At 42.1% G+C, this 25,587-nt stretch overlaps 1 protein-coding gene across 3 annotated transcripts in view; it reads right to left on the reverse strand.

Moving 5' to 3' along the window:
• crybg1a (crystallin beta-gamma domain containing 1a) overlaps nucleotides 1–25,587 on the reverse strand; it is a 107,150-nt gene that overhangs the window by 42,514 nt on the left and 39,049 nt on the right. For 2 of the 3 annotated variants that reach the window (XM_037542098.1, XM_037542099.1), the window contains exon 2: nucleotides 10,734–10,878. In XM_037542098.1, the coding sequence (XP_037397995.1) occupies nucleotides 10,734–10,878 (145 nt within the window). Of the gene's footprint in view, nucleotides 1–1,832; nucleotides 1,969–10,733; nucleotides 10,879–25,587 lie in introns of those variants that run through there. The other variant, XM_037542100.1, reaches the window with a different exon arrangement.

The following is a 25,587-nucleotide window of genomic DNA, read 5'->3' on the forward strand; positions in this document are numbered from 1 at the left end:
CGTGCCTGTATGACCTCCCTACAACGCCTGGGCATGCTCCTGATGAGGTGGTGGATAGTCTCCTGAGGGATCTCCTCCCAGACCTGGACTAAAGCATCCGCCAACTCCTGGACAGTCTGTGGTGCAACGTGGCGTTGGTGGATGGAGCGAGACATGATGTCCCAGAAGTGCTCAATCAGATTCAGCTCTGGGGAACGGGCGGGCCAGTCCATAGCTTCAATGCCTTCATCTTGCAGGAACTGCTGACACACTCCAGCCACATGAGGTCTAGCATTGTCCTGCATTAGGAGGAACCCAGGGCCAACTGCACCAGCATATAGTCTCACGAGGGGTCTGAGAATCTCATCTCAGTACCTAATGGCAGTCAGGCTACCTCTGGCGAGCACATGGAGGGCTGTGCGGCCCTCCAAAAAAATGCCACCCCACACCATTACTGACCCACTGCCAAACTGGTCATGCTGAAGGATGTTGCAGGCAGCAGATCGCTCTTCACGGCGTCTCCAGACTCTGTCACGTCTGTCACATGTGCTCTGTGTGAACCTGCTTTCATCTGTGAAGATCACAGGGCGCCAGTGGTGAATTTGCCAATCCTGGTGTTCTCTGGCAAATGCCAAGCGTCCTGGACGGTGTTGGGCTGTGAGCACAACCCCCATCTGTGGACGTCAGGCCCTCATACCATCCTCATGGAGTCGGTTTCTAACTGCTTGTGCAGACACATGCACATTTGTGGCCTGCTGGAGGTCATTTTGCAGGGCTCTGGCAGTGCTCCTCCTGTTCCTCCTTGCACAAAGGCGGAGGTAGCGGTCCTGCTGCTGGGTTGTTGCTCTCCTACGGCCTCCTCCACGTCTCCTGGTGTACTGGTCTGTCTCCTGGTAGCGCCTCCAGGCTCTGGACAATTCGCTGACAGACACAGCAAACCTTCTTGCCACAGCTCGCATTGATGTGCCATCCTGGATGAGCTGCACTACCTGAGCCACTTGTGTGGGTTGTAGAGTCCGTCTCATGCTACCACAAGTGTGAAAGCACCACCAACATTCAAAAGTGACTAAAACATCAGCCAGAAAGCAGAAAGGTACTGAGAAGTGGTCCGTGGTCCCACCTGCAGAACCACTCCTTTATTGAGTGTGTCTTGCTAATTGCCAATAATTTCCACCTGTTGTCTGTTCCATTTACACAACAGCTGTGAAATTGATTGTCAGTGTTGCTTCCTAAGTGGACAGTTTGATTTCACAGAAGTTTGATTTACTTGGAGTTATATTGTGTTGTTTAAGTGTTCCCTTTATTTTTTTGAGCAGTATACTTTTACTTTATACTTAAGTACATTTGAAGGCAAATACTTTAGTACTTTTACTCAAGTGGAGGTCTAAAGGGAGGAACTTCTACTTTTACTGGAGTGATATTTTACCTTGGGGTTCTCTACTTTAACTCCAGTACAGGGTTTGTCTACTTTCTCCACCAATATTTCATTTAAGTAACAAAATTTAAGGCTATTATTCAAAAAAGGAAAGACTTGTGTGGTGGTGTTCAACTGAACCGGCTTACAGGCTCCGATTTCCATAGTAACAGAGTAACTTTTCATATTATTTCCATAGATCCTACAGTCAGCACAATGGAGATCCTACTACAGTCATGAGGGAGTAAGACCGGGCCGACAGGACTCTTTTGTTTCAGGCATCCTGTTTAAACACGGCTCCCCCTTTCCTCTATCCTGCTTCATAAATCACCCAGCAGCTCACCTGGAGGAGGATCTGTCTCTTCAGGTGCGATTTTTACAGGTAAGACAGTAAGGAAACCAAAACCTGCAGGTACAGAAGACACTGTTTTTCACTCACCTTTGCTCTGGTATACAATCTCTTGTGATAAGACACCTTGTTCACCAAGACTGGCTCAAAACAACGAGCTGACCGCATGTATCTCCACGACCCTGCTTAGTTCCTTGTTCCGTTTTATGGCTTATGCTCGGTCAGTAGTCCGGGTGTGCGTACGGTAGATAAGGAGTAGTGCATGAGCCAAGAACTTTCGCTTAAACAAGGGAGGTAAACAATGGAGGACTCATGTTCATAATGAAGAATTAATCCTTTTAATGACTCACGCGATATTTAGCCATCACCTCAGCGATGACCCAGGCCTCGCAGTCAGCACTATCTGACAGGCACGAGGAGCGTCCGGCTTGTAAACAGTGGTCCGGTGTTCAAAAAAGATCAGTATTTAGTCGCTTCTGAAATGAGACACGCTGTCCACAGTGCTTCTCTCTAAACCAGACGGTTATTCTGAAGTAAGTGGAACACATAAGCCTTTCAAGTCAACACTCAACACTCAGTCACTCTTAAAAAAGGATGGTTCTTCAAGGGTTCTTTAGTACAGGGAGTGGTTCAGTTTACAACCATGAGCTCCATATAGAACCATTAGATGCTTAAATTGTTCTTTGCATGGCGAAATGGTACTCCAGATTGATGGAGACTGTTGTATATGGAAAATGGTTCTATATAGCACCTAAAAGGGTTCTACTTATGTTACAAGCTTGACATCTTAACAACAGAAGAACCCTTTTTCGGTGCTATATGGAAGGATCCTTTTAGAACCATATACAACACATGCTCCAACACTCTGAGGAGCCATTCAACCAGACATGAAATGGTTCTATACAGAACTTATGGTTCTAAATAGAACCGCATATGTAGCACTAAAAGGGTTATTCTGTTAATATACACTTGAAATCCTAAAACAATAGAAGAACCTTTTTGGTGCTATATATAAGCATATACATCGCATTCTCTGTCAGTCCGAGGAACCATTCGAGGAACCATGCCAAGAACCACTTAAACGTGAAATGGTTCTGTATTAAACTCATGGCTCTAAATTGAATCATATATCATCAAGAAAGCGTTCTCCTGTTGTTACACAATTGACATTTTTAAACAATAAAAGAACCTGTTTTGGTGCTATATGGAACCATTTTTTAAAAAGGTTCCATATAGAACCACATACAACACATTCTCCATGACTCTGAAGAGCCACTCAACTTTGCAATCGATGCAAAGAACCATTTAGACATGAAATGGTTCTATACAGAACTTATGGTTCTAAATAGAACCATATATATAGCACCAAAAGGGTTCTTATATTGTTACACGCTTGACATTGTAAAGCAACAGAAGAACTGTTTCTGGTGCTCTATAGAACCATTTTCTCAAAGGTTCTATATGGAACCATATACAACACATTCTCCATCAGTCCGAGGAACCAATCAGCCATGTAAAGGACCACTTAGACATGAAGTGCTTCTATACAGAACTTATAGTTCTAAATAGAGCCACATATATAGCACCAAAAAGGGTTCTCCTATCGTTACACGCTTGACATAGTAAAGCAATAGAAGAACCCTTTTTGTTGCTATATAGAACCAATTTCTAAAAGGTTCTATATAGAACTACATACCACACATTCTCCATCAGTCTGAGGGACAATTTCACCACGCATGCATGTAAATGGTTCTATATAGAACCCATGTTTCTAATCAGAGCCATTCTCTTCACCCTTGAAGAACCCTCTAACAAGTGGAAGCTTACACTCAACAGACTTACTGTTAGCACTGTGGAAACTGCGTGCCTAGATCATCGTGCACCAGAGGTGTGAGATTCAGGTCCAGAAAGTAAAAATCCTTCCCAGGATTTTGTTCCAACAGCCTGGCTTCTCTTGTTAGATCAAATCACCAGCAGAGCTGTCCAGGCAGTTGGAGCAAAATCCTGGGAAGGATTTTTACTTTCTGGACCTGAACGTTACACCTCTGTTGTGCACTTGCCTCAGTCTTAACAAGTTGTTAAGTACTATCAAAAATCTTTATCGCTGTATGAAATACTGATCTCTATAAAAATGTTTCAAGGTTTCACGAAGGCTGTTAATACAGTTTTAGCTACGCATCATACTTTTGTAGCCTCTTAGCTCCTGCGCACAACTAAAGAACCAAGCGCCAAACAGGTCTTGCTGATCTACTGTGAAAACTGTGTGAATGTGGCTTTCATCACATTAATTCATGCTATTAATCTAGATGAAATCCCTGCTTGGCTGTTTGAAAGTATAGCTGGAAACTCTAGCTGGAGTCTTCTTGCTGCAGTGAAATTTTCAGGGTTACATATACTGGTCTTCAAAATTTCCACATAAGCTCCCAATCCAGTAGGGGTAGCAGCAGCTTTGCAAGGAAATAGTTAATAGCTGACAGCCAACAGGAGGGCAAGGTGAGCATAAGCATCAATGTTACAATGGTTTAATTCTGCCTTTTATCTGGCAGGCCGTAATCAATGGGTCAGCATGAAGTAGGCCAGTCCTAAAGCCTTCGCCGAGATCCAGTTACCCATCTTTTACCAACACGAGACATTCAACACCACTCATCTCCTGTTAGTGACACCTGTGACCTGACGAGAAACACAATGACCGGAGCACTGCCGGCAGAGCCAAACAGATGAGTGAGCTGTTAGGCCTGGAAGGAGCCAGTCTCTGGCCCCCTCTACTGGCAATGTAGTGAAACAAGATTCAATGGATTCAGAGATTTACATTTACATTTATGGCATTTCGCTGACGCTCTTATCCAGAGCGACTTACAATTTGATCTTTTTTTTTTTACACAGGTAGGCCAAGGTGGCGTTAGGAGTCTTGCCCAAGGACCCTTATTGGTATAGTGTAGGGTGCTTGCCCTGGTCGGGGATTGAACCCCAGTCTACAGCGTAGAAGGCAAAGGTGTTAACCACTACATTAACCAACCAGATGAGTTAACGAAGGTATCTGGACCACATAACTAGCTGTGCAAAAGTCAGAGACCACCCATTTATTTAATTTTCAGTTCTCTTTGAGTGTTCATGGTTCTACATAGTACTTTTTAGAAAAGGGTTCTATATAGCACCCAAAACTGTTCTTCTCTTGTTACAAGCTTCACATCGTAGCAACAGAAGAAACTTTTTGGGTGCTACATAGAACTATTTTCAAAAGGAATCTATATAGAACCATATACAGCACTCTCTGCGTCAATCAATGAAGAACCATGCCATGATGTAAAGAACCCTTTAATCATGCCAAGAGTTCTTTGAGTGTTCATGGTTCTATATAGAACCTTTTTCAAAAGGGTTCAATATAGAACACAAAAGTGTTCTGCTATTGTTACAAGCGTGACGTCGTAGCAATAGAAGAACCCTTTTGGGTGCTATATAGAACTCTGTGTCAATTAATGAAGAACCACGTCATGATGCAAAGAACCCTTTTACATAATAAAAAAAAAAATTAAAAAAAGGTTCCATATAGAACCATATACAGCCCATTCTCTCTGAGGAACCACTCAACCATGCAAAGAACCATTTAGACATGAAATGGTTCTATACAGAACTTATAGTTCTAAATAGAACCACATATATAGCAGTTTTTCTGTTATTATACACTTGAAATCATAAAACGAATAGAAGAACCTTGCTATATAGAACCATATACAACATATTCTCCATCAGTCCTAGGAAGCATTCAACCATGCAAAGAACCATTTAAACACGAAATGGTTCTGTATTAAACTCACGGTTCTAAATAGACTCGTATATCACCAAAAAGGGTTCTTCTGTTGCTACACACTTGATAAATTAATATCAACAACACGATCTCCAACACACCGAGGAGCCATTCAACCATGTAAAGAACCATTTAGAACATGTTTTCAGTGTTCCGTCTGTCCACTCTTTACCTTTTTTTACAGCTTTCATTCTTTTCTGGAGACTCAGCTTCTCAAAGAAATCTGTTGGGATGTTTTTCCACACCTCCACAGTTCAGTCGAAAGAAATCAAACCCATTCAGTGGGGTTGAGGTCTGGACTCTGGGGTGGTCAGTCCACTGTTCAGCTTCTTTGTTTGGTGTCCATCTCCTTTTCACAGCGAGGCTCTTCTTGATCAGCTACACATCCTTTCAGACCCATCAGCACTGAGTGGTCTTCTCACAGTGGAAGGATGGACAGAAACACCTGTGGATGTTTTCAGATCTGAAGCAGCTTGATTTTCTCCTCTCTCTCAGAGATGAAAGCTTTAAGTGCTGTTTATCTGATGGGGGCAGCTTTGGTGTCTGCCAGGTCTTCCAGGTGGTTGTTAGGAGTCACAGTTTCTCTGTAGCTCTAGTCGTTCCACTTAATTTCCTATGATTTTCCCCTTTCTTAGGTGAGTGAACTGGCCCTAACACTTATGTCTAATTTCTATAGAAATATCTCCCGAACAATCAGTCGCTTGTACCTAATGGCTGTTTGGACTGGAATGAAAACAAACGAAGGGTGGATTGGAGTTTCTGTAGAAATCCCATTTCGTTTTAAAATAACCAGGATGACATACAAACACTAGAACAGGGATTAAGAACTGAAAGTCGCAGACAGGGTCAGAACTAATCACATAGCTAGAAATCTCTCTGACTCTGTATCAACCAAAGCTCTCCATTAGCTCAGTGTATGATAAGGACACAACTGGAAGCGTCTCGTCATCGAAGCAGATGCTGAAAACCCACATTGTTGGGAATGACTAACACAAAAGCAGAAGTTAGCGCAGTGGAAGGAAATGTAATACAGGCTGGTGAGTCACCTTGTTCTCTTTTCTTTACTTTCTCTACATCTGGATGGAATTTTCTTTCTGAGGACACCAAAAGGAGCCTTCAGCCCACATTCACTGGTCCTAGGCACTTAACATAATAGCTGGTCTGTCCATAGTCGGAACAGTCTGATGTCTTTCAGCAAGTCGTGCAGAACGGCTTCGTAGGAAAGCATTGAAGTTGCTCCAGAGATGAACTTAAGAGTAGTTACAATTCCAGCTTTCACCCTTCAGTGAATTAGCCAGTGTTTCCATTATTTTGTCCACTTTTGAGCCATTGTTCGGTTCATACCTTGTTTTTGGAGGAGTCTGGAGTTAGGAACACTAAAGAGAAGAACACTAAGGAGGGTTTACAGTCTGACCTAAATGAGACCTGAGAGCTCAACAGGCTGCACAAGCACAGGGTTGGCATTTGGGGGGCAGGGGATCAGGGGTCTGTCTTCCGGACGCTGAAAATGTCTGTGAAGCCTTCATCTGGAATGATCTGGATTTCTGCATGAACAGATCAGAAAATGTGATTTTCAAGACAAGATAATTTAACAAACGCAAAAAATTGGCGTCGCCTAATAACTTATGTCATTGCATGAGCCGTACACTGACATCCAGACAGTTTCAATGGGTGCACAAACTTTTCCCACAAAGGAAAAATGACCAGATAGTACTGGCATCTACCAAGCAGCTCAGCTTGAGGCGGGTCCACCCTTTCAGATGTGACTTTCAAGGTAAAACACTAAGGGAACAAATCTTGCTGGTAAGGAAGACACTCAGCTTTCGTCTGCTACTCAGTCAGAAGACGAGACTGGAAGTGGTTAACCTCGTTCACCAAGAACATGACTCAAAACAATGAGCTGACTGCGTGTCTATCTACACATCGCTGGCTACATGTGGGCAGAGACACGGTTCCTTGGTTTCGTTTAGATGCAAGGAAGGGTTCATATGTATAATGAATAAACAATCCTGGCTTATAAGATGTACAGCACATAAGACCTGAAAGCCTAAGGCGAAGTATTCTAATCATGCCTCTTACGTGCAACGGGAAACACATTTTTGCCTTGTAAGGTTTCCTGTATTTAATGGCTTATAGCAAATGTCTACAGCACTGGTTAATGTTGAACACCATAAACAAAGGACTGACCACCCCAGAGGCCAGAATGGTTTTGGGGGTAACTTGGATCATGAGGCGCCAAAAAATGAAACCAACTTCTAAGACTGAGTTTAGGAATATGTGGAATAAAATTTACTGGACAATGGTGGACACACTATATACCGAAAGGGCTTTGTATTACATTTAGTTATGGTTATTTTTCGGCAATTTCCTGTTAAACATGTTTCCCGTTTTTTCTGACACAGAAAAATGGAATGGCTGTTTGGATAGGAAATGATTTAAATAATGAATGCATGAAAAATGGCCACAAACTGCAAATATGATTGAGAATGAGCAAAACAGACGACAGGGATGCTTTTGAATTGATCTCAGATTCCACTAAACACTCAGAAATAAAAGGTGCTAAACTGTCACTGGGGCAATGCCCTTCTTGTCAATGGGGTGGTTCCCTCAAGGGTACATCTCAGCACCTTTAGTCAGGGAACATATCTGTACCATAATCCATTGAAATGATATTTTCTAAACCGTACTGACTCCACACACCCCGCCTCGCCTCCAAGCTTTTTATTTTACTGTTCTGATTTAAAACATTGAGTTATGAAAAGGTACAAATATCTACTTTCCCACTAGGAAAAACTCATGTAAGGTACACAGTTGGACCTTAAAACCACTGCTGTACCTACGAGTGGATGCTTACATTGTTTGTACCTTGATGAATGAATCATGTACCTGCATGTTTATTTCTAACAGTGTACATTACCACACTGTCTACATTTGGCATCAGAGAAACATTCGCCAAACTGTTCCTTTAAACAGTTACTGGGAGATGATCACGTGGATTACAGACTACAGACAGAATGCCTTGCTTTAATAGATTTCCCTGGTACCCAACAGAACAGACTTGGCTCACAGTGTAACCTGAGCCTGTGTTCAATCAGCTGCCTACTGAATGGAGCGCTGCCCTGACCTTGGGCTATTTCAATCCAGTCTGCGCTTTTCCACAGTATCACCACAGAAAACCACACAAGCTGAACTTCCTTATAGAACCAACAGGAACGAACACAGTGATAAAGGCATGGCTGTTGTTTTTCATGTACGTTTTGTTTAACAGATAATATCACACAATCGATTGAAGTACAGCTGATGCAGGCTTCTAGGCCAGTGTCGCCCTCCTGTGGGTACATTTGGGACCTTCCTCTAATAAACACAACTTTCACGTACGCCCAAAACTTTCTGGTCCAGCTCCATAACTTCACTAGTTTGCATATTTTGGAAAAGTTGAGTCAGTGTTATGAGGAAAGCCCACAGTAAATAAGCATGCAGGTGCTTAGACAACCAAAAGCTGTAAAATGCCCAGAGGGCCTGACAGGGATGGGCAGCTTTCATTACTCATAACAAACAACACATCAACAAATTAACTTGCAGGGCAATTTTAGCGATTTGAGATGTTTACTGACCCACATTCCGAGTCTGTGGATCAGGGGGTTCCTACATGAACTGAATAGTAGAGTGATGGCGCAGGTTAACTCCTTAGCCAATTAGTACACATGTCTACGCCTTTCAAATGACGTAGCCAGGTGGACTGACCACCCCAGAGTCCAGACCTCAAAATGAGATTGCTTGTATTGTGAGAAACAGAAAATGCAGCCAGCTTCTAAGGCTGAACCATCCCTGCAGATTTATTTGAACACCTGAAAGTGAGTCTCCTGAAAAAATGAAAGCTGTAATAAAGGTAAAGAGTGGACACAATTAATACTCATACATTTGATATTATATTAAGTTGTTTAGCCTGACAGTCCATGACTGAAGTGCCCTTGAGCAAGACACCTAACCCCCAACTGCTCCCTGGGCGCCATGGATAGGGCTGCCCACCGCTCCGGGCAAGTGTGCTCACTAGTGTGCATGTATGCGGGTGTTTCACTGCATGGATGGGTTAACTGCGGAGGTCTAATTCCACAGTGTGCAAACACAGTTGGCAAAATGGTTCTGAATTAAAATATTCGTTCTAATAATATAATCCTACATTTTTATATTTCTGGGGTTTGTACTGTGTCCCACACACTAACATTAAACCTGACTTCAAGCATTTTGAAAAAGGAGCTTTTCTTCAAACAGGAAAATTCCCCTCTGTTGTAAAAGGCCAAAACCCTCCTGGTCAGGACTTGATGTACTGACAACAGCGATGCCCAGCCCTGCTCCTGCTGATCTGCTGTTCTATGTAGTTTAGCCCTTAACATCAGGGTCTGCAGAACTGTTATTTTACAGGAGAATCAAAGGCAGATGTGCTGGAGCTAAACCTGCAGAACTAAACCTTCCAAAGATCAAAATGGGGCAGCACCAAGTTTGTATATTAGAACACCATCAAAGTTCTGCCCCGTCTGTTTGTTTAAAGGAACGTTTCAGTGAAAAATCAAATTGACACAATTCTCCTATTACTTTTCCCCTCACACCAAACAGCCACGTGGTTTATTTTCTTAGTTTTACACTAAAACTATGATGCTAATGTAGCTAACAAGTAATGGAAGCTTATAGCCACCAATTAGCATCCTGCACACTGCATGTCTACATCATCACACACTTGCTTTAAATTGTGCTGGTTCGTTAAAGCTACACTACGCAAGATTTGAGGAGTTGAAGACTTATAATGTTGACTTTGTGTTTGAACCTTCAGGCCCGACCTTTTTGAGCCTGTGCTTGTGTCTCAGTAACGTAACTTTTCAATTTTAACAATAAAAAAAGAAAGACTGCACATATAATCTCAACTAAACTTGCTTTTGTCATTTCTGACACTGTAAGACACTGTTACCTGTAAAAATCGACAAAAATCCATACCGAATTGAAGCTTCAAGATGCCTGCCTCTCTACGGTTAGCTATGTGACCTTTTTATCCATTTCTATGCATGCAGACAGTTTTTCAGTGGACAAACTAAAGAAGCCAAACATTTCAGATGTTTGACTACATTTGTGGCAGGAGGGAAACTGGGAAGTTTGATATGATATCTCAGAAGCAATCGGAAAATTGCTCATACCTTTCTAAGGCGTCGGGTGGGGGAGGTCGGGGTGGAGGACGACAGATCCAGACTCATCACTGAGGTCACCTCTGAAGGGACAGTGGACCAGGTGTCAGCCATCATCATGTTGTCCTCTGTGCGGATGCTGAGCTGGTCAAAGCTCCTGCAGGTGAAGGAACGAACAGGACAAGGTATCAGCGCTGTTGGAAGCTTCTCTTTAGGGATGATCTGAGATCAGCAGTGGAGGATTCTGATAACATTTCCCACAAGTACATGAGTAAACTACATAAATCCGTCTTGATTTGCAATGAGCTGCATTCTGAAGTATTTAAGTATCTTTCTGAATTATATTGTGTCTATAGTGTTCTTGAGTATATTCCAGGATAATCCCAGGAATCTACCAATTATGCTGATGAATAACTGAGCAATCGTACACTCTTAAATGAGAAAAAGATGGGATTGTATTTAGAACCATGAGTTATATAAAGAACCATTTCATGCTTAAATGGTTCTCTGCATGGTAAAATCATTCTTCAGATGGACGGAGAATGTGCTTTACATTGTTCTATATAGAAGCTTTTTGAAAATGGTTCTATATAGCACCAAATAGTGTTCTTCTATTGTTACAATGTCAAGCCCGTAACACTGTGGTGCTATATTTTTGGGTGTATTGTAGTTGGCAATGCTGCAGAAGCGGGTTTGATTCCCCACTCGGGCAAGTACACCACACTAACACCAGTAGCAGTCCTTGGGCAAGACATCTGATGCTACGGACACCTACCTCTATAACACTATTTCATTTTAAGCAAGGACTGTCATTGTGTGAAGCACCAAAAGCTACTTGAGCGTTAAAAGTGCCCCCTTGTGGAGAATCTTCAGCCTGCTAAACATGAATGAGTGAATTAAACACAAAGTCTCACATTTAAAAATGACCTAGGAAGCCTTTAGCATATATAAAACACAATGTAGTTAAAATGCATAGAAACTGTTGTGTCCATTAGGCCCTGTTTCTCTCTAAAATATACAACCTCATCATGCAAACTCTTGGTGTCTTCCTCACTTGTTTAGAAATTTACCCAAGCAGAACCAAAACACTTCACCATCTTATTGTATTTGATACTGCATTGTTTTTGTGCTGTACAGTTCAGTTCATTCAGTCTGTTCATCACCATCTCCAGGAAGGAGGTGTTAGTATCACACGTAAACTGGAAGTACTGCCCACAGAGGGCGGTAAAAGCTCAATTATCAGTCTCCTTAATTCCTTATTTTCTCACTCAATGTAAGTCCTGGAGCAGAAAGTTCTTGAAGAATGACTCTTCAACATTGAGTTATGCTGGTGGTTGCACAGGCCGTGGCAAGCCTTTAGACTCAGCTGCATTACCCCTCTAACAACTTCCTCTAAAAGACTGAAGGAAACCCAACAAGGTCCCAGTTTCATTATTCAATGATTCTCACTGATTTCTATGCATCTGAACATTGTATCTGCATCATACATACATAACATAAGTGCTCGTGCGCAGAAGTAGAGCATAATAAATCAGCATCAACCCTCTTCAAATATTTGCGAACATGGTGTTGGAACACATCTAGTCATGCGAGTTTCCTGCACGCACAGGGCCCTATATTGCCGTGGTCTTATGCTCCGTCATTGAAATTAGATTCTCTTAACGAAATCAAACCTAGTACATAACAGTGAACTTGCTCGGAAATCTGTTCAGTGACCCGCATGTTTTAAATGTATTTTACTTGTTGTTTTATTTGAAGTTCACAATAATATTTGCACCAAAGCAAAACATTACCACAGTGCTACTACACACAAAATTTATTTAGTCTTGAGTATATTCCAGGATGATCCCAGGAATCTTGAGAATATTCCAGGATGATCCCAGGAATCTACCAAGTAAGCTGATGATACATTTTGCAATCATCCATCCATCCATTTTCTAAGCCGCTTCTCCGTCAGGGTCGCGGGGGTGCTGGAGCCTATCCCAGCAGTCTTTGGGCAAAAGGCAGGATACACCCTGGACAGGTCACCAGTCCATCGCAGGGCAGACACAGACAGTCACTCACTCACACACCTAGGGGCAATTTAGCATGTCCAATTGGCCTGACTTCATGTCTTTGGACTGTGGGAGGAAACCGGAGAACCCACAGGAAACCCACACAGACAGGACCCCGGTCACCCAGCAGGGGAATCGAACCCAGGCCCTCCTTGCTGTGAGGCGACAGCGCTACCCACCACGCCACCATGCTGCCAATTTCATAATCATACACTCTTAAATGAGATAAAGATGGTTTTTTCAAGGGCTTTAGAACCATGAGTTATATATAGAACCATTTCATCCTTAAATGGTTCTCTGTACAGTAAAATCATTCTTCGGATTGATGGAGAATGTGCTTTATATGGTTCTATATAGCTCCAAAAAGGTTCTTCTGTTGTTTTACAATGTCAAGTCTATAACAACAGAAGAACCACTGATGAAGGACTAGAGGATGACCAACACAGACTGTGCAGCAGCAGATGAGCTGTCGTCTCTGACTTTACATCTACAAGGTGGACTGACAAGGTAGGAGTTTCTAACAGAGTGGACAGCGAGTGGACACTGTGTTCAAAAACTGTGTCTAATCCACCACCCAAACAGTACCCGCTCTGTGAGGGTCCATGGGGGTCCTGATCACTGAAGAACAGGGTAACAGAGTATCAGAGAAACAGATGGACTACAGTCTGTAACTGTAGAACTACAAAGTGCACCTATATCAAGGGCCTGAATGGCTGCTGGTAGAAACTTCCTTCAACAGTTTTCAGGGTCTGAATGCCTTTCAGGATGCAGGGATTTTCCCAGAGGAGTCCCTTTCTGTTCCGGAATCACAGCTCATGGCAGGTTGGATCAGACCGCTTAGAAACTCCATACTTCACTGCTGCCTGAGGTCTTAAAGTGTCATTGGTAATGTATGAAAATCATCTGCGAATGTTGCCCTGTTAGGAGTTATAAGCTGAACAAGCCTTGTGGGCATATTGTTGGTGGCGCAGCACAGCTGCCCAAAGAACAAACACTGAACGCAAATAAACGTTGAGGGCTTTTCGCTGTTGGGAGTGTTACACTTCAAACAAATCCTCTGAACGGTAGAAACGATCACATTTTATTTTGCCATCTGTGCAGTAAAGACACTATGGTATACTACTCCATACTTTGTAAAAAAAAAACCCTAATATAACACACAGTCACATGCAAAAGTTTGGCCCCCCCCCGGTCGAAAGACATTTTGTTGTTTTTTCTAAGTGAAAATAAATAAACACAACCCTACTAGAACACACTTCTGCACATTTGAATGTACGGTTACTTTTTATGTGCTGAATTTAATATACTGGGAAAATAATTAAACAAAATGAGATATGTTTCATTTTTTTTCCAATAAACAATAAAATACGTAATTTGACCAGGGCTGTTCAAACTTTTCCAGACGACTCTACGTGTAACAATAGTATAATAATTTGCTTGAGGTGGTCTCAAGGGGTTGAAAAGGTTATATCTGTACCATATCATGCCCTATCATGACGAATTGAACAGCTGCTATAGTGCTGATTCCTACCCTGTCCTGGTTGATGCAGAGATTTAATCTTGTTTCATCCTTTCAAACATATATACACGTATCATAAGTAAATATCAGCAATGTCATCAGCAGTTTGACGAAGATATTCAATATAACAGATCGAGTTTTAACACCCTATTCTTCTGTAGTCAACGATTCCACTTGGCATACATGAGTACATCTCAGTTCTCGTTTTTTTGGCTGTGGCTCCCATTACGAAAAAAAGAGACTACCTCAAAAACGTTTCTGTGTTGGTTCCCTGGGGAACACGCCAAATACAGGCACTAACTTGTCTACTGTTTTGTAAACCGAATGGAAATGTGAAGAAAAACACACTCGTGGCTGTTATACAGTTACCCTACATGATACTGCATTCACTGGCCACTTTATTAGAAACCCCTACCCTGTACTCTCACTCACTGGTCACTTCATGAGCTCCACCTACCTAACAGGTCCACTATATATAGTACTGTGCAAAAGTCAGAGACCGCCCTTCAGTTATTTAATTCCAGTTAACACAGCCATAAAGTGCGAGGCAGATGTTCAGGCAGATATTTTTGAGAGAATAAAAACCATGTGCATAAAGAAAGAGAAAGTCAAAGGACAGTAAGCGCACTGTTAAAAATAAAGGTTCTCTGCAGGTGCATTTTTTTGTTCATCAAGGTACAAACAATACAAATGTACCCTCAAAAGTACAGCAGTGGTTCTTAGGTCCAGTTGTGTACCTTAAATAGGTTTTTCCATGTGGAAAAGTAGATATTTGTTACTTTTTATAACCTAAGACAAGACGGAGTGTGTGGAGATTATGGGTCAGTTATGTTCCCTGACTAAAAATGCTGATACGTACCCTTGAGGGTCCCACCCCAGTGACTAGATTAAGAGACGCTTATTAGACCCACAATGGGGAAATTTCACCTCCGCAGTCTAACCCATCTATGCAGTGAAACACCACATACACACTAGTGAAGATACACACTAGGGGGCAGTGAGCACACTTGCCCGGAGCAGTGGGCAGCCCTATCTGCAGTGCCGGGGAGCAGTTGAGGGTTAGGTGTCTTGCTCAAGGGCACCTCAGTCACGTACTGTTGTTTCAGGGGATCGAACTGGCGACCTTCTGGTGAGGCTGCAAGGCTGGTTCCCCAACATCCAGCCCATGACTGACCCCAAGGGGCAGACAAGAGGGCTCCTGCCCTAGTGACAGTTTCACACCTTTATTTCTGAGAGTGTAGAAAATAGGAGTGACTCCTAACAACGACCTGGAAGACCTGGTAGGCACCGAAACTGCCCCCATCAGATAAACAATAAACTTTCATCTTAGAGAGAGAGGAAAAATGAAGCTACTTCAGATCTGAAAACATCCACAGGTGTTTCTGTCCATCCTGGATGTGTTTGGCATTAATTGGATCATAAACAGCAGAAAATGCAACAAAATCCTAAGACTGAACTTGGGGTTGAGATGATGACTTGGAGGTTTGGAAAAATATCCTTGTTGGGATGGTTGAAAAGCTGAAAGTCAGTCTCCTGAAAGGACAGAAGCTGTAATAAAGCTAAAGAGTTGCTGACTTTCACTCCATTCATCTCTGGTCAGTTTCTGACAATAGGACCACTTTTGTCCAGATGTTATTGCAGTGGTAGATCATTCTTATTGCGCATCAAAAGATGGGCTACAGTCTGTACAGAAGAATGAGGGAGCTTCAAGGTGGGTGGGTGGATGGATGTATGGGTAGATAGACAGACAGACAGACAGACAGACAGATAGATAGAATTTTATTGTTCTAGCGTATACACATAAGCTTACATAAACTATGCAGAAAAATACAAAATAGAAATAAATCTACACATAAGTAAAAGTACAATAGAAATAAAATAAAGTATAAAAGTATATCTACTTACATATTTACATGCCATATGAGAGATTCACTGTATTTACAGACAGCAGGCACTGAGTGGTATGAGGTCTAACAGCACATATTATAGACATGACTGACTCTGAGTGGCTTCAATATTGTAGTGTACAGTAAAGTGCACAGTGAAAAGTGTCATTACAGTAGTAGCTGTGATATACTGCCCAGTGTGTATTGATCAGAGAGGAGATACAGTGATGTGGTTCAGCTCAGCTCAGACAGCAGGAGATCAGTACTGTCTCTGCAGTAAGGAGAACTGTTGTAGAGCCGTATAGCAGCAGGTAAGAAAGACCTCACACGGCTCTTTAACACAGCACAGCTGTAACAGACGCCACTGAATGAGCTTCTCCGTTCATCCAGTGTAGCATGCAGAGGGTGTTGTCCAAGATGTCTAGCAGCTTGTTGAGCATCCTCTGTTCTGCTACAACCTCCAAAGAGTCCAGCTTGACTCCTACAAAAGAGCCAGCCTTCCTAATAATTTTGCTGATTTAGTTCAGAGCACTTTTGTTAATGCTGCAGCCCCAGCACACAACAAGTAAATGTGCCAATTTACTGCATAATTTCATACCCTAATTTGTGAAAGTTCATAGGAAACATTACAAGTAGCATTTGGGTTCAATCTGATAAAAACAACTGATGTGCAAACTGATTACTACCTATGTTTGCTCTCCACGAGGTATGATAATGAAGAAAGACCTGCCCTTGCACAGGGACATCTGCAAAGTGCAAACAAACACGAAACGAGTGCTAAATTAGGAAACAAACCAGGTCGGTTGCTGAAGAAGCCTTTGAACTAGGATAATGGGTTAGACAATGATATGGGTGTAACCTAAATTACCATAGACTGCTATCATGACTGCTGAACAAGAAAAGCAGACACCACACACACTCGTCTGCCTACCTCCCTCACCTTATCTCACCCAAACAAGCCTCACACCTAAACTAAAGCACAGAGTCTTGGTTTGATACGGAACCAACCAGTTGGGCACTTTCTGAAGGTAAACTTCAAACAAAACTAGCTGATAAAAACCTCTATAATAGCCCTTGTCCTTCACTTATCTATTTGCTTTCACTCTCGCTTCATTAGAGAGCCACTGTAGCTCCACCTGGCGAGAGCCTGTGGCCCATTTGTTGATGTGCAACTTGTTTCAATCATCCTCTAACCCTTCATCAGTGGTGAGTTTTGACCGCAGAGTCACTCTTCGTTGGATTTTTTGAGTGTTTGTGTTATGTTTGATGCCTCCCTTCATAATAATGGAACAATATAAGCAGTGATCAACATTAACCCGAGCAAAACCTCATAATGACCTATGGTCATGCTGTATGCAACGTAAATGCAGCTGCTGTCTGATGTTGCTAGGTGGTTCTTGTGGTCGTGTGAAGGTTATAAGGGTAACAAAGCCTCACCAGCTGCCATGTTGTTGCCCTGAAACACCTGATTGTGGGTTTCGATCAGGAAACTGTCTCCGAGAACAATACCTGATATCTGTGGCCTGGTAGAGTAGCAACAGTATCTCTTATGGCTGACCGACAGGCCATCCGTCTGTCTCTGTCCACCTGTATATCTCAGTGCTTTTCCCAGACTGAAATTTACACATTCTCTCCCTTACTCCAAAGGTAGCTGATCAGAAAAGACATGCACTGCACTGGAGCTACGGGGCCACTGTAGCTGACAAGTAAAGCTTAGGCCTGCACTGCTTGACAAACGTTATCTAAGAAATTGGATAAAAGTGAGTTGCACAGCTAAAAAACAGTAGCAGTCATCGAATTTTGTCCACTTGTATAGATAAGAGAGACCACATTCAAATCTGTTTAAGATTATTTAACAGGGCAAGTGCATTTTTTTCTAAAGATGGAAAAATGTGAGGGTCACTGCATGGCCTTTTTTCTGGGGTGTTTTTCTGATTTTTGAAGGCTGCGAGTCTCACAATTGCAAAAGAACAATAAGTGATACTTTTATTAATCCCACAAACGGGGAAATTCCACCTCTGCATTTAACCCATCCGTGAAGTGAAACACCACATACACTCTAGTGAATAGACACACACTAGGGGGCAGTGAGCACACTTGCCTGGAGCGGTGGGCAGCCCTATCCACAGCAATTGGGGGTTAGGTGTCTTGCTCAAGGACACCTCAGTCATGTGCTCTCGCCCCTGGGGATCGAACCAGCAACCTTCCAGTTACAGGGGATGTCCCTAACCTCCAGCCCACGACTGCCCCCAAAATAGTGTGTAACTGTAATATAATTTCGATAGCTACAAGCAGAAAGCTATGATGGCATTTTAGGGCCACTGTTAATAAAAATAAAAATAGTAGACTTAGAGAATAAAGATATAATATTTCGAGAAAAATTTGTAAGACTTCAAGAATAAAGCCGTAATATTTTGAGGGAAAGAAATCATAATATTTGGAGGATAAAGTGGGCTAACTGCTGGGCCTGCCATAATCCGTTGGGGTCTCGGTTGCTGCACTGGCGCCGGAGCTCCACTCACTCCCGTCTCTCTGTGGATCATTTTGATTTTCATTCTCACTGTCTGTGAAATTTCATGCCCTCTTTGAGTGGTGTAGATATGTAGCCCTGAGACGACCCTGCCTGAGATTCTCCTTCAAGAACACAGACGGTTTCCTCCGAGTCCGTCTGGCTCTTTATTCTAGATAAACAGTTTCCTGCTCGGCCGTTTCTTATACTAATGCCAGGCTGGTGCTGATGTGCAGGAGAGACGGGGAGGCTGAGTGTTTCTTTAAGGGGTGAAATCAATATGAAAGTGCAGCTCCACCAACTCCTCACCGCCCCTCATTTAACACGAGGAGGTGCTGCCTTCCCTTTGCAAAGCCTTTGACCACAATATTGCGACCTTTCCTGGTATTAATGCCACTTTAATGTCACAATTCTACGAATTTGTTTCTCGAAATATTACAACTTTATCCTCAAAGTCTACTATTTTTTATTGTGGTGTGGCTTAAAGGCGCTACTTTTTAGAACATGATCTACTGTTAACCAGCAAAGGTGGTGCTGAAAGCAAAGCTAAACTTGGAAAAATGTGCTTTTTGTTTTTGTCATGTTCATTTTGATCTGTAAAACTATTCAGGTCTTGCTAACCAAACAACTCCACCTATGTCTTGACATACAAAATGGATCTCTTCTACTGAAAACTACCCCCACACACACGTCTTGGCCAACCAACTGCATTTGGGTTGAGGGGGAAAATGATGAGAACTTGACTTTTTCTTTGAACTATTCCTTTAACCCTCCACCGCCACCACTTTGTTTAATGGGACCTGCAGAAATCAGAATTCTGCACAGCCCTTCATCCCACCTGCATGACAGACGACTCATTACACTGACCGACACCAAAACTACCTTCACCAGTTCACATACACTAACAAACACAGTAGATTTTGTGGCAGAAAGAGTTGAAATGGAATGAAACGGAAGCTGGACAGGGCCCAAGCCGTGACTAAGACTTCTCCAGCTCATGACTCACTCCATAAAGCCTGCAGGGCAATGCCAGCTCACACAGACTGCACAGAAAGCCTGACTATTCAAAAGCACATCACTTCGCACAAAGACTCTTGTTTGTTTAACTAAGCTGTTGACTTCCAGGTAATATACTACTATTGTGGAGCGTGGAGTACAGCAGATCCCATCAGGCTTCTTAAGAGCATTTCAGGTCAGCCTGTTGCTGAAGAACTTTGGTCTAGTGTTAAAAAACATAGGAGAGAACCGTTCGCATAGAAACAGCCCAGAACAGGAGCACATTGTCACTGTCGGATCAAAACCTTGCATCTCAATAAAAGGCAATTTTACAGAAGAAGGCAAAAAACTATTAGTGTAAACCAACTTCAATTCATTATGAAGCTTATACATGATATACATGATGTAAAGGGCTGTCGTGTTTAAATTATGTGAAAAAATGAATAAAAACTACAAAAATGGAGGTACAAGGTTTTGTTCCAACAGAAAGCCTTTAAAAATTATATTCTATATTAAACATTTCTCACTCTTAGCTCATGGAAACAAGCAGAAAAAATGAGTGGAAAGTGCAGACTTGTAAGAGAAGCTTCTAAACTTGTAAGAGATATTTTATTATGATATAAATTTCATGAAAATTTATACTGCACATTTAAATTAAGTGCTACTTTTTTAATCCCACAAATGGGGAAATTCCAACTCCGCATTTAACCGATCCATGAAGTGAAACACCACATACACACTAGTGAGCACACACACACTAGAGGGCAGTGAGCACACTTGCCCGGGGCGGTGGGCAGCCCTATCCACGGCGCCCAGGGAGCAATTGGGGGTTAGGTGTCTTGTTCAAGGACACCTCAGTCATAGACTGTCGGTGCTGGGGATCAACCCAGCAACCTTCCGGTCACAGGGCCAGTTCCCTAACCTCCAGCCCACGACTGCCCCAACTTTATACAACAGTGAGCTCCGGCCACGCGAGCTGATTGGTTGAGAAGCGTTCTAACTGTGCTGTTATTTCACCGCAATATCACAGGTTTTTTCACAAACGCTGTATCGCTTGGCTGAGACGCCGTTGCTAAGCAACGACTTCGACAGCTGAAGAAGACGCTCAAGCCATTTGAACTTTTTACTTCTTACTTTGTGCACAAACAGAAAACGGACACTTTAGAGATCACATTTGACCGACAGTCGATTTGGTCAGACTCTGAAGATGAGACAACACTAAATTCCCAAACTTTCAGTTGTTCTACGTGGAGCTGGAGAACGAACTGCTGGCTGTGCAGCGAGTGGGCGGAGCTTGTTCCTCTGACGTAGCAACAAGCTGCTTGTTAAGGAGCTCTAATCTGGAGGAAGGAGCTGAACATTAAAACATATTAAACGCCGCGTTCACGGCCAGTTTATTCATTTCTTACTGTATTTATTTAACTGCAGTATTAAAGCAGTAGAACACTCGAGGAGTGTGTCATCACCAATAACATCACGGCTGTGATTTGGTCTCAGGCATGAGCTGAAGGGATGATAACACACTCCCTCTTGTGTTCTATTGCTTAAATACATGTTTTTTTTACTTCTGCCATGTTTTTATTATTGACATCAAATGAAGAAATGCAGGAAATGCAGACTTCAACTTAATGTACTTCACTAACTGTGTAACTAATGAAGCAGTTACATAATTAGATTTAATCAATATATCAATGTAATGAAAACATAGTAATACCTATAGACCTGTAAGGCTTAAAGCTGAATCCATCCAATGTTTCCAAATGTCTGCATAATTAAATGGATAGGATGTAAAGAAAGTCCTTCAGAGTGGTTTGGTGTGAAACGCTCTGTTTTAGAAAAACTCAGAGTAAGACTTATTTACAGTGGTGGTGATGGGAACAAGACGTCAGAAGAGTCTCTAAAAGCTCCCACACAGAAAGCTATTACACAAATTGATCATGATTACGTTGCCTGGTGCCGGAGACATTGTTTTATGATAGATGCAGGGTGTTGTGAGGAGAAAGAGCGCCGAAGAAAACTTCCACATTTACATATTTTTAACATTAATTTGAAGCAGACCACGAAAGCAGACCACGCCTGGGTAAGTGAGATGAAGAGTGGATGGGAACTCTGAGGAATTTTGGGCTGGAGTTCGGTACGGCTTCTGCGGGTCGCGAGAAGGCCGACCCCACATTAAAGATCAACTGCATGCAGGGACAAGGTTGAGGAGAAAGGGGAGGAGGTGGGGTGTGAAATTCGTCACGAGTAGGAGGAGTTAAGAACTGGTATTTATAGGACGCTAGAATTAAGTAGGAGGAGTTTAGGCGTGGTCTAGTTATGTCCATCACATAAAAACTCAGAAGACATTATCAATGGTCATCTTGGACAGTGAATATAATGGCTATATTTGTGTTTTAAATACAGGACTTTCCTGTTATATCCTGATGGAATTATGACATAACTGAAGTTTGAGGAAAGACCACGCCTAAAATCCTACTATTCCCATGTGCTATAAAATCAGTACTTCATGTGCAATTTGGGTAAAATTTACAATGTAAAGAGCAACTTTCAAATTATGACAAAAACTGAAAAACGAGATTTTCTTCTGACACCAGCGGTATGGAACAAACTGTTACCTTATTAATTACTTAACGAGGTTAACCACCTTGTTCATTCTCCTCTCATCACTTCTTTTCTTTTCACTGTTAATTGTCCTGTTGTGACACTAATAGACTATTATCTATCTCTCTATCTATAAAATGTCAGAGAAAAAAGTTAGAGAAAGCAACCCAACACTGTGGGTCTGAAAGGATGTGTAGCTGACAAGACCCCTTTACTAAGAAAAGGAACTGGACACTGAAACTGGACATTTGAGATGTTAAGTAAGCTGTTATGGACAGATAAATCTAAATTTGTTATCGGGGTACTGTGAAAAGCTGAAAGCGCAACCAACTTCTAAGACTGAACTTTGGAAGTGTAAATCCTAATGAAAAGTCTCATGAAGAGAATGGAAGCATGAAGAGAATGAAAGTATGGAGAGAATGGAAGCAGAAGAGAATGGAAGCATGGAGAGAATGGAAGCATGAAGAGAATGGAAGCAGAAGAGAATGGAAGCATGAAGAGAATGGAAGCATGAAGAGAATGGAAGTATGGAGAGAATGGAAGTATGTGGAGAAAGGAAGTATGTGGAGAATGGAAGCATGAAGAGAATGGAAGCATGAAGAGAATGGAAGCATGGAGAGAATGGAAGTATGTGGAGAAAGGAAGCATGAAGAGAATGGAAGCATGAAGAGAATGGAAGCATGGAGGGAATGGAAACATGAAAAGAATGGAAGCAGAAGAGAATGGAAGCATGAAGAGAATGGAAGCATGAAGAGAATGGAAGCAGAAGAGAATGGAAGCATGAAGAGAATGGAAGCATGAAGAGAATGGAAGCATGGAGAGAATGGAAGTATGAAGAGAATGGAAGCAGAAGAGAATGGAAGCATGAAGAGAATGGAAGCATGAAGAGAATGGAAGTATGGAGAGAATGGAAGTATGTGGAGAAAGGAAGTATGTGGAGAATGGAAGCATGAAGAGAATGGAAGCATGAAGAGAATGGAAGCATGGAGAGAATGGAAGTATGTGGAGAAAGGAAGCATGAAGAGAATGGAAGCATGAAGAGAATGGAAGCATGGAGAGAATGGAAACATGAAAAGAATGGAAGCAGAAGAGAATGGAAGCATGAAGAGAATGGAAGCATGAAGAGAATGGAAGCAGAAGAGAATGGAAGCATGAAGAGAATGGAAGCATGAAGAGAATGGAAGCAGAAGAGAATGGAAGCATGAAGAGAATGGAAGCATGAAGAGAATGGAAGTATGGAGAGAATGGAAGTATGTGGAGAAAGGAAGTATGTGGAGAATGGAAGCATGAAGAGAATGGAAGCATGAAGAGAATGGAAGCATGGAGACAATGGAAGTATGTGGAGAAAGGAAGCATGAAGAGAATGGAAGCATGAAGAGAATGGAAGCATGGAGACAATGGAAGTATGTGGAGAAAGGAAGCATGAAGAGAATGGAAGCATGAAGAGAATGGAAGCATGGAGAGAATGGAAGCATGGAGACAATGGAAGTATGTGGAGAAAGGAAGCATGAAGAGAATGGAAGCATGGAGAGAATGGAATGAAAATGTGAAATTCCGTTCAAAAAATGTGAAAACTAAAATATATTTTTCCCGCACACCCAAAATTGAATAACTTTAATGTATTTCATGCCAACTGTAGTCTTTTACAGACAACTGTATCTCAACCCCTGGTTCCTATCACTATCACTGTAAAAAAGATCTGTTTGTTTGCATCTCAGTGATGAAATTAATTATGCAGAAAGTTTGAAAAGTCAGTGGAATTCTTTTTGCACTGCTGGATCAGGTTTCCTTAAACCACCAAACTGACATTATTCATAGAAATGCCATCTAGATGCATCTAGAACATCAAAATATTGACTATAAATACCCAAATGTTACTTAATACCATTTACTCATAAACATACACACCATGACTGTAAGGAACACAGAGGCATGAGCTGCACTGGAATGTGAGCTCAGTTTTTTGTGCACAGTAACAGACCTCTGTTGATTTTGGAAGACGCAGCTGAACCCCAGCAGCGTTTCTCCTGCTTCTGCTACAGCAGTAGGGCGACTGCACAGCACAGCACTCTTGCATTTTTACATGTCGTCAGGTATGTGACGCTACACCTGGGGAAAAGCTGACCTAACAAGGTTTTCATGAGGAAATAAAGAATCGCTCAACGATGAGCGGTAGACACTAGAGTACTAGACACTTAAGGAAGTTGCCTAAAACCATTTACCTAGAAGATGAATGTCTTTCCAGTAAAACCTATATATAGTGCTGTTGTCGGAAGAATCAAATCAAATCAAATTTATTTGTATAGCGCTTTTTACAACGCTTTCTTCACAAGGCAGCTTCACAGAGTTCCAGAAAAGACAGAGTTTTAAAAAACCCAGCGAGCAAGCCAGGGGTGACGGTGGTCAGAGCTGAGGAAGAAACCTTGGGAGCAACCAAGGCTCACTAGGGGGGACCCATCCTCCTCTGGTCAAACTACCTATAAGTAATTATACTACTAATATTAATAGCAGTAGTATTAGTAGTAGTAATATCTAGGAGTCTAGTATTAGTAGTAGTAATAGCTAGGAGTCCAGTATTAGTAGTAGCGATAGCTAGGAGTCCAGTATTAGTAGTAGTAATAGCTAGGAGTCCAGTATGAGTAGTAGTAATAGCTAGGAGGCCAGTATTAGTAGTAGCAATAGCTAGGAGTCCAGTATTAGCAGTAGCAATAGCTAGGAGTCCAGTGTTAGTAGTAGCAATAGCTAGGAGTCCAGTATTAGCAGTAGCAATAGCTAGGAGTCCAGTGTTAGTAGTAGTAATAGCTAGGAGTCCAGTATTAGTAGTAGTAATAGCTAGGAGTCCAGTATTAGTAGTAGTAATAGCTAGGAGTCCAGTATTAGTAGTAGTAATAGCTAGGAGTCCAGTGTTAGTAGTAGTAATAGCTAGGAGTCCAGTATTAGTAGTAGCAATAGCTAGGAGTCCAGTATTAGTAGTAGTAATAGCTAGGAGTCCAGTATTAGTAGTAGCAATAGCTAGGAGTCCAGTATTAGTAGTAGCAATAGCTAGGAGTCCAGTATGAGTAGTAGTAATAGCTAGGAGTCCAGTATTAGTAGTAGCAATAGCTAGGAGTCCAGTATGAGTAGTAGTAATAGCTAGGAGTCCAGTATTAGTAGTAGCAATAGCTAGGAGTCCAGTATTAGTAGTAGTAATAGCTAGGAGTCCAGTATTAGTAGTAGTAATAGCTAGGAGTCCAGTATTAGTAGTAGCAATAGCTAGGAGTCCAGTATGAGTAGTAGTAATAGCTAGGAGTCCAGTATTAGT

Source organism: Pygocentrus nattereri, chromosome 10 (assembly GCF_015220715.1).
Source record: "Pygocentrus nattereri isolate fPygNat1 chromosome 10, fPygNat1.pri, whole genome shotgun sequence".
Classification (NCBI taxonomy): domain Eukaryota; kingdom Metazoa; phylum Chordata; class Actinopteri; order Characiformes; family Serrasalmidae; genus Pygocentrus; species Pygocentrus nattereri.